The sequence below is a fragment of the Meleagris gallopavo genome, chromosome 7 (assembly GCF_905368555.1).
Source record: "Meleagris gallopavo chromosome 7, MGAL_WU_HG_1.1, whole genome shotgun sequence".
NCBI lineage: Eukaryota > Metazoa > Chordata > Aves > Galliformes > Phasianidae > Meleagris > Meleagris gallopavo.
In genome coordinates, this window is record NC_139410.1 from 29,450,472 (window position 1) to 29,468,352 (window position 17,881).

The window sequence follows — 17,881 nt, forward strand, 5'->3', positions numbered from 1 at the left end:
AGTACAAAGAAACAATCTGTCTTTGCCAGGCTGTGAAGAAGGTAAGCTTACAAAAATTAGAAGACACTAACGGATGTTTGTTTCTTATTATTGATATATATTGGCAAGGCTCTCCATCATCTTCAAGCTACATAAATAGCAATTAAAAAAATACACAGAAAGTTTCAATCTATTATCATAGACTCCTTCAGACCATCATTTCAAAATTAATCCTTCCAAATGCCAAAAGAGTGAAGAACACAGTACAGCAGACAACATTTGTCCCATTCCTATGGGGCCAGACTAACATAATGCTGTTTCAGTCTGCAGATTAACCTGATCACATTCTGTAATCTTGCTCAAAGACCACACGCTAATAAACTTCCAGAAGCAACTCAGAAGGAGAAGATATTTAATCAACTCTATGCACGAGTGTATGGCTTGCTTCTGATGAGCAAGCCTGGGCTAGAAAACGAGACACTGCAGAATGCTCCTCCACATGACATGGAAAGCCACTCAACAGCATGACCACTCCAAATTATCAGTAACAAGAATACTGGAGGATAAGAACATAGGACTGCTCAATACTGTGCAAAACCTCCCTGAGAAATGGTGCCTCGGCCATGGACCTATTTAGAACCACAAATTTGAAGCTATTCAGAACCAAAACAATGAAGTCCCTGAGCAGAAAGAGGCTGGACTAAAGACCTCAAGGGCCCTTCCAACTAATGTGCTTCTAGGGGTATGTTGCTACACATAAAACAGTTGCTCTAGTTGTTCCTGGAGAGCTCAGTGGCTATTAAACAAGATTTCCCCTTAATGATGTCTTATTTCAGCTACTTCAGCTCACTGTGGATTTAATAGCTGCCTCTCAGGCTTCAAATGCAGATAGGGCTTTAGAAAATAGCTTTGTTATTGAAGTACAAATAAATGCATGCATTCTTACACCACTGCTCATGCATATGGGATTCATGAAAAATCCAATACCTTATCACCACTCGTGTCAAACCATAACATTTTTCAGCATGCAGATTCCAAGAAAGACACTTACACTGGAAAATTATTCACTGATAGCTGGTATTGTTTCAGGGCTTTTATAGACAGTAACCTCACACTCACTTGTAGAGACTTCTAGATATTCCACAGCTTTACTGGTGATGTTGGAGAAGATAAAACAAACATTTTTACTTTATCTGATCATGTGTAAATGAATGAACCAAGTCCTGTATCAGTGATAAGATGATTGCTAAATGGTTCTTCTCAACTTCTAACAATGGCCTGATGAAAGGAATTAACACTGACAGCGGTAAGTTGTTTTCTCAGGCATTGAGGCTTCATGACAAGAGACATTTCTTTTGCGGTCAAAAGACATTTTATCAGATGAATATTCTTCTTCATTAAATGCATTAGAGGCATCCAAGGATTTGCCTGACATTTAAACAACTTCTGGATTATCCGTTTGCCTCTCCACAGTGATGTGGATCACCTCTCTTTACTGAATGCAAAGGCTGTAATGCAGATCAATTTGTTCACCATCTTTCCTCTGTCACTTATTCCGTTACATTTATCTCAGTAATTCATTACAGACCTCACCTAATCTGCCTCCAGGTTTTGAGGGTTCTTTAATGTGAATGAGTTTGCTCAAATATGTCAGGCTTAATGGACATGTTTTAGGATGATGCATGTCAGGCTTAATGTATTTACCACATTAATCAAGCTTGCTTCCTTCATATCTATTTCCATTCCCTGAGAATGAGAAAACATGAATTAAGTAATTATTTACTTAGTACTACAGTAAAAATAACTGAAGCTTATATAGTCTACAAAATGGTGGATGAAATCAAGTCTTCTCCTTGGCAGAGGGGATTGTCCAGTCTTTCTAGCTCTTCTATTGGAAGCTTAGCACAAGCTTACTAAAAAAGCAGACAAACTGCTATTGTTCACACCAAGCTGTGGAACAGACTACTGAATAATTTATATAATTCAGCGCTTTGAGTATATACATCAAATGGCACATTCAGAAATAAAATTTGAAACTTTTTCAGTTCCAGTGCACATCAGATCTAGATTTCAGAAAGAAACCTAGGCCTAGCCAAGACAAAAAAGGCAGATTATATGAATAAGTTAACTATGAATGGTATCAGTATGACAGAAAAAAGGCAGGCTTCTATATCATGTTTTAGATTCATGGGAAGCCAGATAATCAGCAACACTGGGACACTACACTAAGGTTTAGAGTGACCGCTTGTTTTAAACATTGCAGTAGAACAGACATGAGGGAAAAAGTGAAAAATAATGTCTTGGCAGTGAATAAATATATTTGTTGGAAAATCATACTGAAAAATCAGAAAGAAGAGTTAGAGATTAATGAATTCACTTGAGGTATTACAATGAACACAAATTCTTTTTCCTATAGAAAAGTCTGTTTAGGAAGTGGTTTTTGTTTTTTTTTTTTCAAATTATAGATAGCTTTATAGTATGGCTACTGGATGCTGGATCATATGCACTATTCAGAATACACAGACATGGTTATCATCTTCAGTGTTTTCATAGCTTGATACAAATAATTATAATGCTGACATTTCATTTTAAGTAGAACCCACTTCCATCTACAACACTTTATATGTCCTGTGTTGTTATCGTTATATCTTCAAAATTGCTATCAAGTTGTTTGCAACTTCTCTATAAAACTTGCTGCCAAGGACACTTCTGTTTTCTATTGAAAATACAGTTGAATCATTTTTCTTTCCTGCATAGGAAGCTTAAAGTGGTGGACTTTAAAATACAACGCAACATGTAAAATACCACCAACAAATGTTCCCCTCTGGAACATTAGGAATCCATGGAATTTAATCAAACAGTCTCTTAAGAAGAAAAAGAAAATCTTTAAAAAGTTGCTTAAAAGACAGACCTTTCTTTTTTTCTGACCAGACTGCCTCTAAATTAAACTGCAGAACCCTTCTGCAAGGTTGTTCTTGTAAAGCAGAAAGAAAGATGACAAAGTCTGCTATAAGGCAGATGATTATCAAGAACTTTAATGGAACCAAGCACTGGGCTACAGCAGAGCTACAAAAGAATTCCCTGACCTCAGTGCATGCTTTTGTTCTACCACAATGTAGCAAAGTCTACAACGCACTTTTAATGTTGCTTTGGTAATGCAGACGCACAACCCTCCATCCAGCTTAAGACCTTCCAAAACCTTTTTAAGAATCTGCAGGCTTTTTTTTCTATATTGCAAAAATGACAGTATCTACAAGGTTCCCATTTAATGCTGGACGAATCAATTTTAAGCAAGTGACCTGGACCTCCAATGAAAATTTAACAGAAATTAGACTCAAGTCTTTCTTCACAGTCTGAAAAATTCTGCCTACACTTATCTTCATAATCTTTACTTGTCTCTGAATTTCACCTGATATACTTGAAACAAACAGTATGGGTCAATGCCACAGACAGATACTTTCTTTCCAAGGACCGCAAATATTTCTACTGTGGATTGGAACTCCTGTCAGGGAATTAACTCCCCATACAACTTCTGTAGGGAGCGTAGTTGTACTCACACTGGACCAGACAGAACCAGAACCAACAACAGCCAGATACATTTTGGATTACTACTTCTAATTCTTGCATTATCAAGTACAGTATACACAATGCTAATACGAACTCTAGATCTATTGAGAATTATCATCATTTCAACTTATCTTTACTAGTAATGTCATTCCAAGTACCAAGAGGACAAAACCTACCTCCAGTGCTCTCCCTGGTGTCAAAGCTCAACAGGCTTTCATTAAAGAATGAAACTGGCTCTTTAGTTCAACCAGTGGCATATAAAAGATAACATTTTGAAGCCAAAAGTTTCCAGTTCAGTAGAACAATTCTTCTAGATGAATTGGCCATGCTTACACATCCCCAATCTCCAGTGCTTTAGACCGAAATTGCTTGTTTGATTGATTTAGAGACTGCTGACAATAAATTGACAACTCATATATGGTTAATAAAGATAGTTACACACATAAATATATAGGGTAGGTTTAGTTTGCACATAAGGAAGAAACTCTCCATTGTGACTATGGTAAGGCACAGGAACATGTTACCCAGAGAAGCTGTGGGTGCCCCATCCCTGGAGTGCTCAAGACCCAGGGATGGGGCCCTGGGCAGCCTGAGTTGGTGGGTGGCAACCAGCCCATGGTAGGGGGGTGGGACTGGTGGGCTTTGAGGTCCCTTCCAACCTTAGCCATTCTATGATCCCAGGTTGCCTTTATTTTAGACATAACATTTTTGGTGTAACTATGACTGTATGCCACAGAATTTCCATTTTAATTTGTCCATAAGAACAAATTCTTCAATAATTATAACTTGTTTTCTTGTGCTGTGATTTTCTGGTTTGTTTTTTTTTTTTTCCCTCAGAGTTGTTTTTCAAAGAAATCTCTTAATACATTATAATGAATAGAATCACACTTGTTCAGGAATGAAACACTAAACTCTGACTAATGCCTTTTTCTTCCCAAGATGTCCAATTTTTAATCTGTCTGTGTAAAGGTGTCATTTGTAACTCTCTTGTAATATTTTTAGCTAGTGTGATAATGGGAAAATTCAAGACTGGATGTAAACACTGAATATTCTATTCCACGGGGAGAAACAGAATTCTTTTCCTCTGTAAAACGAAGGCTTTTTAATGTTTACATTAGAGCAATACTGTCAGGAGCTTGACACATTCAAGCATTGTATTCAATAAAGGAATTTTATTTATATGAATGTCTTGAGACCCTGCTGCACCTGTCTGAGCTAAGGAGTCCCTCATGACCAAAAGGGAAAGTCAACCTTTTTATCACATCCTTTCTCTTATTAGGTACTTTAACATTTCCCCCTTCACAATCTTTTAAAACCAAACTACTTTATTGCAAAAAGCATGAAGAAAGAGCTCTGAGGATAAAATACTCCTGGATTTTCAGATCTCTTGTTTGTGAGAAGAGCTGCCAGTGTCACATTTGGCATCCTCACTGACAAAAACATCATGGTGTCACAGAGTTATGTTTTAAAAAGTTTATATACGTTCTACAGATGTGCTTAAGCAGAATATAAAATATAAATGACTGTTTTGTGTGGAAATGATGATGTCCTGAAATACCGGTATTCCAGATCAGAAATTTTATATTACTACACATTCTTGTACTCTTTCAATGCAGCAAAACCAAAGAGTCAGCAAAGTATGTAAATTTGTTTAGATCACCAAATGACAATAAACTAAAAAACCTAACAACTAGCAATTCATGCAGAGTATCCCTGTTAGGAAGTGATGAACAAGCAATGTCTTAGACAATACCAACTTTGAAGACTACTCAGTTACACACATCTTGTTAATCAGCTAATTGGGCAAAAGTGGTATCAATTTAAGAATTTTACACTGACAACTACAACAGTACTTATCTTTACCAAAGAATATCTTTCCTGCTTAATCATAGCCTTTCTACATCTGCTACATATTCAGCTCCATTTAGTTAACATTTTAGAACAAAACCAGCAGAACAAAGTCATTAAAATGCAGCTCCAAAACCAAAACTTAGTTTTCTTAAAATGGCTATTTGTGGTGGTGAGGAATGCAGACCAGTAAAGAACTGATTTACTGCCCACTGTGACTATCAAGATTTCAAAGATCCCTGTTCCACAAGAACCTCAAATACTAGAAAACTACTCCATGGAAAAGAACAATAAAATAGGAGGCATTACTTTTGGAGCAGCCCTCATAGTTTGTAACACTGGAAGTTGAATTTGTCTCTCTCACATCTCACGTGACGTTCCTTACAAAAATTTTGTGTGTGTAAAACTTTGTACCAGAAAAATGCCAGAATGTCTAGGAAGGATTTTGGTTAAAGAATCTGAACCAGACCTAGGAAAGTTTGCTATCCATAAAGAGCAATGTGGATATACAGCAGCAAAACTCCAGTGCAGTATGAAACACAGCCTGATGAGAGGGGCATAAAACACCTTAAGATGATGATTTAGGAGTACTCGGGAAGTGCAGTTAGATCCATGCTTTCAATTTCCCTGCCTTGCCCTTGTCCTGGTGAAGTAATGACTTGCCTCAGTGTGCTTGTGCCAACAAATTTGCTCAGACTTCTATGATTTGTATTATACCAATACTACCTATTGCACATAATGACTCTCATCAACAGAGTTTCTTGACATTAACAACCAGATCCTCACAGCAAATTCTTTGACTTAATCCAGATGTTTTAAAAAGGCAGAACAGGGGTAAGTTGTATCCTGCATTAAGCCTTTAAGAGGTGGCATTGTCCAGGTAAAAGAAGCTGATTTTGTAATCCAAATGATGGAAAGGTCCTCATTTGAGCTTCACAAGGACAGCACTGCTTGGCTACTGTAGTGTCACAAACTGTGGGCTTGTACAGACCTGGGCCACAGATCTATCTGTCACTCTATCCATGCCATCAGTCCTGAGAAATGGCAAAGGAAAACATCTTTTGGTGAAGAAAGAAGGTGCACTGCTGCACACGAGGGTTATATTCACAGTGATAACCTCTCCAATCTAACTGAATGAACCCAAGGCACAATAGAAGCCACCCCAATCCAGAAAGATTATGTCTGGTGCATGAGGGATGGGGAAAATATAAACGTGACGACCCACTGACTAATATATGAAAGTATATAGTGAATAGCTCTCAGTAACAGCGACCAATTATACAGACAAATGCCAAGGAAGGTACTGGAGTCTTTTCAGGGCAAGGCTCTGCAAATAGCTTTGTTTTCTTGATCTGTAAAACCGGATTTAAAAAATAAAACCAAATATTTCACATCAATTCAAATAAAAAAGTTCTAAAAATTTTGGGTTCAGGATTGAGGGCAAAATAATTTGGAACAATCTTGGGTGATTCTTGTTTGGGCAACCTCCGGTAACAGAAAGAAAGGAGCAAACATTTCACTTTTCAGGACTTGTACCTATCCAGTTGCAGAATCCCATCATACTCTTATCCTGCATTATTCAAAGTTCTTGCTATTTAGCTATTGCAACAGAGCCAAGGTATGGCTCAGTTTCAAAGAATTTAGAGATCTCTGTTGCAAAGAAGACAGATTTCATTTGGCTGATATTGGGATTGAAAAGGTTGTACAAGTCAATAAGGCATGCAAATGTTACCCCAAAGAAAAATGTGTTTCAACACGATACCTCTGGTTCAGCCTAACTTCCTCGGTTGACAGCATTAGTGAAAAGAAAGAGCTTCTGGCTAACACAATCACTGACAGTGGCCTGAAAACACTGAATCAAATTTTAACTACAGTTAGAGTCTACCTGCAAAGGGAACTTGCTAAGGGAGATTTTTCTTTTATTCAGTATCAGATTCTTATAGTGATGACATACTGCTTTAATACAGATCTCAAAAAAAATTCTGCTTTGTCCTCCACTGCCTATTAGATATTTTAAGAAGCACTGAAAGTTCACCTGTGGTTAAAAATTAGTGTGTGTCAATCATGAAAAAGGGCTGATGGTGCCACCCTCCTAAAAAGTGCATAGCAAAGAGCTCATTTTCAATAACAACTTCAAGGTCTGCTGAACAGACACCTGGTTTGCTACTCATATTGGGACAGTTTATCACAGTAATTACTCTGCTATTTGGAATTTTACTCTGAACTCTACTCATTCAAGGATAGACTGCAGGGTTACAGTACATCAGTATTATTCCCACTGAAAGCATCATGCACAACAACCTTTGAGTTAGGCCACTATATGTAACCCACTAGTTTTGGAGACTGAAATGGTATTTCACAGCCAGACTCTTAGAGTCCTCCTATTAAGCACTGCTTTGATCCACAGTTGATAATGGTACGTACATACTCATCTTTTACATAGTTGTGAAATCCGACTACTAAAATCGGAGCTAAATGAATGCTAAAACTGGCACTATGTGGGCAAACAAATAAAATAATGAGAATTACACTTTTTTTTTTCCCCCCAGGAACTGAGACAGCAATAAAATCCAGTGTAAAATATAATGTTGTACCTATCACATGACTCTGACATGTAGTCCTTGTCATGGTGTCCTCCTCTTCTTCTTGCAGGTTTTCTGTGACTACGTTTGCCTGTACAAAAGTGAGGAACATCTGTGACTATGTTTATGTTGCTTCATGATAACTACAGAACATATTTTCAGAAATAAACCAAAGTATAGATGTAGGGTAACTAATATACTTCAGCAGACAGCCTGTCCCATTCTATTAACAATATCAGAAGATGACAACTTTAACTCCATTAAAAATCACAACATGCAGCAGTCAAAAAGTACGCTTGGAAAACAAAATTCTTCTAAAAGAAAATTCTTTTTCTTCTTTTTTTTTCCCCCTTGATAAAAAATTACGCTCAAGACTGCCAATCTTGTACTTGTTTTTCTACGGAAATACCATGTTTCAGATTCTATGCTTAAAAAAAAAGCAAACTTATGTGATGTAAAATCGCTGTAATTCAATTTCCATTCATTTAACTTTGACATTTCTGTTTCCACATCTGTTTAAAACCATTTTAATTGCTAAACAGAGAAATAACATGAATTTAAGAATGCAGTGCACACTAAGAGCTCTTACGTCAAACTCTTTAAATCTTAAAGTATGTGATCAGGTGAAGTGATCCTTCCCCTCTACTCTGTGCTGGTGAGACCTCACCTGGAATACTATGTCCAGATGTGGACCTGTTAGAGTGCATCCAGAAGAGACATGCACAAATGATCCAAGGGATGGAATACCATCCCTATAAGGACAGACTGAGAGAGATGGGGCTGTTGAGACAGGAGAAGAGAAGGCTCTGGGGAGACTTGATAGTGGCCTTTCAATATTTAAAGGGGGGGGCTATAAGAAGGGGACAAACTCTTCAGCAGGACAAGGGGAAATGCTTTCAAACTAAGAGAGAGGGGATATTTAGACTGGACAAAAGGGAAGAAGTTTTTTTGCAATAAGGGTGGTGAGGCACTGGCACAGATTGCTCAGAGAGATGGTGGAAGTCTTGTCCATGGAAACATTCAAGGTCAGGCTGGAACAGGCTCTGAGCAACCTGACTGAGCTGTAGATGGCCCTGCTCATTGCAGGGGAGTTGCACCAAATGACCTTTAAAGGTCCCTTCCAATTCAAAAGATTCTATGATATTCAAACCCCCTAGATTGTTCTGTTCCTCTGCAGTCCTATTTAGAAAGCATATACATAAGGTATCTTCATACAACAGAGTGAAAGCCCCCTCTGTTACACTCCATCAGTGGCTATAATTCAGATCCAGAGACATATTTTTCTGCTGTAGTCTATAAATCAAACAGCAATAAAGATACCTGCAGGCTGCAGAGAAAAGGAAAGCCAGGACTGCAGAAAAAAATACTGCCAGGATCTCAGAAATCTTAAATTGTTTGCTAATCACTATCTGCAGTTTCACTCCACTTACAGCAAATTCCTTGTAACATTAAATATATACTCTAATCTAAAACAGTAGAATTTATCATAATTTGCATGGCATATCTTTGATCGTTGTCCATACTTGTCTGGCTTACAGAAGTAGCCCTATTGACCCCTGGTGACTAGCCTCAGTAAGACGTGGAAAATTTTCTATTTATAAAAGTGCATTTATAATCTCTTAATCCCAGATATTTGATTTCTTCTGAAATGAGGCTCTTCAGGCTATGGAAAATGAGGAGAGTATGTACTCATCTGACATCAAATTATGGATAAAACAATTTCTCACATGTGCAGACCGTATGGCAGTCTGTGGCTTGTTACTGATGTGACATTTCAGAATATTAGATAGATTTCTGGATGTTCCCCAAACACATGAATTACAGAGAGGCCCTGCTATCCAAAACTGGTGTCTTGATTTTGGTGCCACACTTCCACTTCACAAAGCAAAGCCCAGGGCTTTTCTAAATTACACTGGGCTGTAATAAAATCACAAAGATGAAATGAAGCAGTGCAGCACAAAAATGATTGTATCTCACCTTAAGCTTCAGCCAAGGACATGAAAAAGTATCGGAGAACGTGGAATATCCTTGGTGTGAGCTAAAGGATTATGTATTTCTGCTGGCTGGCCTTTAGAGCAAAGAGCTTTTTTGATGAACACTAACGGGAAGCGGATCCCTTTGAAGGTGAATGCACACGACTGCTATTGGTGGAATATCGCCTTTTCCATAAATTCAGAGGCAGTCAGGCAGTAGTGTTCCTTGTATGAACAGAAATCAGAGGTAACTGGTGCATATGTTATGGCATAATAGGGCCCCAAGGCTTTACCTAGTGCATCATAAGAGAAGAAATTTAATTGTCAAAATAAAATGGGCTTTAAAGGAAAAAAAAAACCTACTCTATAAAATTAATGTTAAAAATGTTATGGCCAAGATTTAAAGAAGTATATACATGATATCCAGTTTCTGCACTGAATGCACTTTGCTTTGTTCAAAGAAGAAAAACAAGTCCTCTTAGTTTAGGGCTTTTCAAAAGACTCATGTTTTTTTCTCCAAAAGCATTCATTTTGTGATTTTACAAGCAACAAAATGCACAATAGGCCATTCTGCCACATGCGACAGTTTTCAGTCACAGCTATCTCCCAGTCCTCTGCAATCTGCTTCAAAGGTAGCAGACACCAAAGAATAACTGAAAATGATCGTAATAAGATGCGTGCACTTTGAATTTACAGACTCTCTATTGTTTTCCTGGCACGAGCTTGGAGGGCGAGATGAAATCTCACATACTGTGGAGTCTTATGGTGCATCTCTTCCCTAAGTTAGCAGTAAGAACAGTAAGCATCTTCTCATTCTCTTTATTCTAGATGTTTTCAGCCTTTTAGCATGAGATATTTCTTTCAGGAATTGAATGACACAAAACCAAAACATAAAACTCACAAAGATGAAGCACATAATGTAACTCAACCTCAAAAAACAATATGAAAAATACTTTCATTTTCAGTGAACAAAAGAGTGAATGGTATAGCATAGGTAATGCCTTTTCCATGTCACTACTATGTCCTTTAGGGCTAAACAGAATAATGAGGATTTCTTCATTATTTATGTACATTAAGAACAATCTTTGTAGTTCCCTAATAAAATGAAGTGTCTTATTTAGGACTATTATTGCTGCATTTAGAAAGATTTCACAAATTGACAGATAAAAAGCACAGCAAATTATTGCAGCATTAGAAAATAATAAGAACAGAATTGTAGAAGCAATGTACAGAGTTTTTCATACTTCTGTACATTGAAGATATACCCTAAGCTGTCAGGACCATATTAAATGGGGCATAGTTAAACTGAGTGGCTCTGATAAGGGGCTCTGCTTTGCTATCAAAGTTCTAGATCAGTTGGATTGAATTTCCTGCATATTGCACATTTCCACACTTTCATTCTCTCTCTTTCCCTTCAGTGACACTACAAGGACAGCCTTAGATATGCTTATAATTTGTGGTTTTATAATGCAGGAGACATCTACATTTTCAAAGAAGAGATGATACCACAATAGTCAGGAAGGAAAAGTTTTCCAAAACATTCATTCTGTGCATGTTCCCCATAAGTTTTACAAAATGACCTTGTGGACACTTTTAAGGAAGACATTTGCATTAAATAAAAAAACACTTGCCTGAAGCTGATACTTTAACCTTAAGTATCTTAAGTATCCTAAACAACAGCAGAGTTGTTCCATTTCCTGTTATGAAGCCCTTTGAAATTTCTTTTATCCTTGAACCACGTCCCAAAGAATTTTTATTCCAAATTCTCCCAAGTGAAATAGTTGCATGTGTTGTACTCCCACAGTTCGGCTTTATCACAACAACAAAAATAATAGCCTCAGATTCATGTTCAGGATATATATTTGGTATAAGTTTTCAGACTATTTTGTGAAAGTAGTGATTATTGCTAAGAATTGTCACAATAATATGGTCAGCTACCAGGAATGAGATAAGAATGCTCAAGAAGTTAAATCACATAAGATCAAGTTAAAGCATCTCTGTACTCCTTGCGCTTGAACTTTAAAGCATTGTTGGAAAGGCACTTGCTAGGCAAGAAATTGCTCACTAAATTTCATGGTTTATTACTAAAAGCTTCTCAAGGAAGGGCACCCATTCAGTTTGACTTCAGGCTACAATCCTAGACTGTGTGTATACACTTTTCAAAGTACAGAAAAGTCAGACACACACATAACCTTTCAAGCACCAGCATTAAGCAGCTAACAGAAAATAAAATGATTTTTCTTCTAAGTTGCACCATTCCTACTTGCTGGGTAAATTAAATAATCAGGTGTAGTTAGTACCTTACTGAAACATAAAACTAGCTATGAGGCATTAACAGGGAGATATGCTGTGGTACAGAGCCATGGGTCAAATATAAGCTTTTGCTTTTGGAAGGTTCCCTCTTAAGTGATGAATATTCCCAAATGTGGTCAAATACTTCACCTTTTCCCTATGAGCACTGCACTTGTTACGCTTAATGCTTCCTATAACACTCATAGTAACGTTCAACACTGGCAGGCATGCAATTTTCAGAGAAAGGGGAAAAAATGGAAAAATGGAAAATGGTCCTATTATTTCACTGTATCACAGTATGATTATAACATTGCTGTGCATATATCTCCACTGAAATTGAATTGACAGAAGAAGCAGTAGGGTCTTCACAACTAGCCCTGTAATCTGGCCTATACTCAAGCTGCCAACTTTTGTATTAATTCACAATTCTCTAGCTACACGAAATCATATATAAACAGCTATTACATCCTGGTTATCTGTACTGGCAATAAGGAAGAGCACATCCAGAAGTTAAAAAGACGGTAATAACGTTTTCATGGACTAAAGCACTTACCAGGGTCTGATTCTGCATTTCCATATCAGCTTTCGTGTTGCTGTTTTTCTTGTGGTTTCCTTGAGAGCTGATAGAGTTGCTGTGAAGAGAGGAGCCCTGGGAGCTGCCCTTCGACACACTCCTGTAGGAAACATTATTTGATCCACTTTCTGTCTGCTGAGCTGCTTTCTTATCAACTCTGCAGGTAGAGAGTGATTCCTCTGATAAATTACATTGCCCTTCTTCAATCACTCCACTTTTCCATTCCTTTAATGTTTAAAGTAACCTCTCTGTATCTTTCTGTCTCTAGACCTTTGAGTGATAAATGTTTCTAACTAGCCTTGATCAAATCTGTCACTTGCAATTTCAGGTAGTATATCAATTTAGTCTTGCACATATAATGATTTATTTTATATTTAGGACTGCTGGGGGGCAAATGTGAAAACACAGTATAGCAATTGCTAAGTTTTCCTGTGACCAAAGGTTATGGTAGGCAGAAATGTAACTAATCCTGATTAGCTCCCAAATTTATGTTTGCTGGTTGCAGTACATGAAAATGGAAGTCATTAAAATATGCACCTAAGTATCCTCAATTTTCATATATCACCTGCCTACATTCTTGATTTCTGGAATCACTTGTAACTTGCCATTTTATAATATCAAAGACCTTTGGTTTGGTTAACAAAGTAACATGAACATAATTATCATCACCTTAAAGTCCTGATAGTTTACAAAGCGGTTGTTCCAATGTATTCTTAGTTTGAGGACAACATATGTTCAACTTAGAGTCTGAGGATGCTACAAAACTTACAGTGCACAACAAAACATCCCATACCTGTTCAAAAGCTCTTTCATAAAACTGTCTTTTGGTGAGTATGTAGCTGAGGTGGAACCTCTGATTTGTTCACATCCAATCTTGCCAGATGTGTTTCGTGATGGCTTCAAAATTTTAAACTCCATAGCATCATCTAAAAAGTCACTGCTGTCTGTTTTCCTGTTAATTTCATTTTCCACTTCACAGTGTTGTTCAGTTTGCTTTTTTTCTTTTCTTCTCTCTGATTTTGACTGCTTAATTCCAAATCCTGAAATTCTTGGTTCTTTTTTTTCTACCTTTGTTTTAGGAATGTCAGGTTTCCTGCTGCTCAGTGCTGGCAGCTTACTCTTTCGAAAGCCAAACCAACTAGCTATAGAGGGCCCAGTCTTTTGTTTAGTCTCTACAGTGGGAGATTTGTTTTGTTCCTGACCCTTCTGGACATTTTCTTGGATGCACAACATGACCTTCTCCTCTATTGTAGGTTGTAGAGCAGGTGAACTAAAAACATCAGCAACATGAGAGGCTTCTGCTAACTGTAAAGACATCTGCTGTCTCTGTGATTTTATTGCTTCCAGTTTGTGTGGACATTTTATTCCACCCAAGCTATGAAATGATGAAATCTGTTTGGAAGACACAGTAGCTGATGCATCTAACTCCAATTCTGCTGGCAAAACACTTTTTTTATTTAGAGCTTCGTGTTTTAAATTTTCACTGCTTTTCTCACTCTGGACAGATAGACTGCGTGCATCTTTCACAGAAAATGATTTGTTTCCATCATATTTTGAAGTGTTTCGAAACGAGTCTACTTTTGGAGATGATCTGAATGGCAGTTTGCTTGGGCTTCCATGCTGGTTATTGCTATTATTTCCAAGAGAACCTTGTCTAGAGTAAGAATTTTCTGTGTTTTTTGAAGTATTTGAAAGTGTCTCTTGTGTTGCTGCTGACCCAGGAACGACCTTGATTTGAAGTCCTTCCATGGCTGAGTTCTGCCTTGTTAGAGAATTTCCTCTGTCAGAAGTGTTTGTAATAATCTGAGTCCGTACTTTTCCAAGACCTTCTGTCACAAGGGCAGATGACTTTTCTCCTGTATGAACGCTGAAACTCTGACTTCGAGCTTTCGCTCCATTCATGCCCAGAGCTGGTTTCAAGTGTGACTTGTTGCTAGAAGAAAAAGATCTCTTAACTAATTTTCTTTCTAATTCATCTACTCTGTCTACCACCAAGCTGCCGTTTTCATGTGAATGAGGTGATGCCGTATCCATACTAAGTCTCACAGTAAAATTATCTTTTATTTCGTTTTCAGACTTAGAGTCTTTTAATTCAGCATCCATTGCACCTTTGGTGGTTGCACATTCATTTTGCTTGTACTTACTTGTACTCACGTGGCTTTTGGAAGCTGCATTTATACTATCTTTTTCCTGCTTCCCTGGGACGGTGGAGCTCTTTCGGAGAAGTTGAGGAGATTTGACAAATAATTTCAGTCCTACAGGAAGACGAGTTTTCACTCCTTTCTCATTAGAGTTTTGTGTGGCATTTGCAGTGTCACTACCATGAAACAGTGTTGACAATGGAGAATTGTTTACCTGAGATAGCAAGGGCTCACTCGCACTTGTTTTATGACATTGAGAAGTTGCAGGGAGAATGTTTGGCATCTTTTGTGGCTGATCAACCCCACTGTCACTGGAAATATCCTTCTTGCTGGAATGTGCTTCTTGTGAAGTTGTTTCCAGTGACGGACCCAGAGGAATGGACCTGCCTGTCTGAGAATCTATGCTCAGAAACTCACGGTTCCTATGGAGACCAATCTGATTCGTGCTCTTTAGGCAGACCTGCTTTGTGAAAACTTTGGAAAGTCCTTGGCATGCACTATGGGGTTGCTGAGATATACATTTATTTTGCATAATTGCTTCAGAATTTTCTTGAAGGTAAGATAACTCAATTTTGGCCCCAGAAGATACACTTTTTGCTTGCATATCATGGCTAGATTGATTATGGATGCCAGAGTTTGCAGTTCCTTTTGATGGTGATGATTTCAGTATATTTTTTGCTGTTTCACCTGGAACAGCTCCTCCTAACTTCACAGCTACAGGTGGTGAATGAGCATAATCAGGCCGAATCAATAGGGATGTTGACCTGCCTGGAGGAAGGGGTGGGGATGGCGACCTGGCTTCTACAGTTGCTAAATCATGGTTAGAGTCTCTAGTTGGAGGTTCTCCATAGTCAGTAGGCTCTATAAGGTGCTGAGGCAACAGTGGTGATGCTGGACTCTGACTCTTTGGATACTTTGTCCCATTGCCTCTGCTCGGACGCTTTGAGCTGGGCAGGGGGAGGGCAGGGGGCTTTGGAATCTGGAAGTTGACTTTTGAATCAAAATTACGAGGTGGACTTTGTGCCTTTTTGAGTCTTGAAAGTTTTACAGGTGGCAGAGCAGGTGATTTTTCAAGGGTTGCAGAGGTCACTGATGTAGCTGCAGTTGCCTCCTCACTCTCTGTCATCTTGTTTTTTTGTGGAGAAAATTTACCTCTGCTGGGTATTTTAGTCAAGATTGGCTTTTGATTGATTGCTGCATGAACAATGGGGCTTGAATTGGTCTTGTATGATACATCATAAACTGGCTTCACTAGTTTTTGTCGTGGCGCATTTTGCAGTATTACTCTTCCACAGGGTGAAGATTCACTGCAGGTTGTGGTGACAACCGTATTTTTATTCCCTGTACTATCTTCAAGAGGCTGTTTCTTAGTTTTGTCTTCAGGTCCTTCCAAAACAGTGTAGTCTCTAGCATTTGCTCCTGTCTGCAAATTAGCTATTCCCTGAGGTATAAGTTCAGTATATTCTGCACTGGACCTACTTTCCGGTTGGTTGATTGATATCTCATTTCGTGTAACAGTGACAACTCCAGTTTGATGTGAGCTGAATTCAATAGGCTCACCATCCTCAGCATCAAATATTACTGTAATGCACTCCTCAGAAGAAGTCTTTTTTACGACTTTTTGTTGCTTAATGAAATTACATGTCTTTGGCCTAATGTCTGAGTGAGCAGATGTCTGTCTTTCCTCTTTGTCACTAGATATAAACTGAGAATTCTCCGTGACTATAAGCTCATCAGAGTTCTTTGTGTACTTCTCAGTAAAAGGAGTTGCTAATAAATCTGATGGACTTTTCTCATCACTGCTTTCTATATGCAGTTCATCCAAGACTTCATTGTCATCAGTATCAGAAAGCTGAAAATTAAGGTCCTTCCAGCCTATATTAGCAAGGCTTTGATCTAACTGTAAATCAGGAAGCTTTGCTCTGGTGCATGATTCTACTTCTGCCTGAAATCCACTGACAAAACTAGTCAATTTTTCTGGTCTTTCCTTTGAATTAAAATATGAACTTCTTTCTGGCAAATGTTTCCTATTAGGATCCCAGTGAAAGAGACTGTCAGAAACACTGTGAGTTAATTTGTTACAATAGATCCTGCAGATCCTGCAGTCTTTGCTTGGTACTTCCTGCAGCAATAATAAAGATGAAGAATCATCATCCGCATCATCATGTGAATCTGAATCGTAAGAGAAAGTTTTGTTATGTTCAGTGCAAATACTTCCTATTTCCATTGGCTTACAGTGAGTCTGCTCATGATGGCTGCCACATTTAACTCCAGGGGAATATATTCCTTCATTGGAGTTCATGCAATCTTTGTAACCCCATTTCGATATTACTGAAGGTGATTCAAGCAATACTTTTTGCCTCTGTAATTTCTTCAGTCCTTCTAGGATATGGTTTTCCTTGATACGAGTTGGAGGCAGATCATCTGCAGGACTAGAGAGGTTGCTTGGGAGTGAAGAACCAATGCTTATTCTTTTATCCCAGCTCACGGATGACTATAAAAACAAAATAAAACTCACATATTATTCACAATTGCTATTAATAAGAAATGTTACAATTTTATTATAGAAATTTAGGAGCACATAGGACATTCTATTTTATTCTTTGCTATTAACAGCAATCTTCTTTTTTAATATAGGACTTCATACTGGTGTGAAGGCCACAGTGGAATTAAAACCTGTAGGAAGAAAAATGTGAATGGAAGGATTAAGATAAAGAAGGAGAAGAACAATTTGGATTGTGAAAAACAGAATAAATGTCAGAATAAATGATGAGACTGTGAGCGAATTGGAGTGATAAGGGAATTGTTAAAAAGAGTTAAAAGGGAAGAGAGAGAGAGAAAGGGAGATAGAAGGGAGAGAACTCCTACTGAGTTTTTTGACAAGTGTTTTAAATGTGAAAGAAAAAAGAAAAAAATATTTCTGAA

General features: G+C 37.9%; 1 protein-coding gene across 8 annotated transcripts in view; it reads right to left on the reverse strand.

Annotated features, from left to right (window-relative positions):
* NCKAP5 (NCK associated protein 5) overlaps positions 1–17,881 on the reverse strand; it is a 338,518-nt gene that overhangs the window by 38,734 nt on the left and 281,903 nt on the right. For 6 of the 8 annotated variants that reach the window (XM_085228902.1, XM_085228905.1, XM_085228903.1 and 3 more), the window contains 3 exons: positions 13,609–17,450; positions 12,795–12,972; positions 7,989–8,067 (listed from right to left, as the gene is read on the reverse strand). In XM_085228902.1, coding sequence (XP_085085028.1) covers positions 7,989–8,067; positions 12,795–12,972; positions 13,609–17,450 — 4,099 coding nt within the window. The remainder of the gene's footprint in view (positions 1–7,988; positions 8,068–12,794; positions 12,973–13,608; positions 17,451–17,881) is intronic. The other 2 variants (XM_085228904.1, XM_085228908.1) reach the window with 2 other exon arrangements.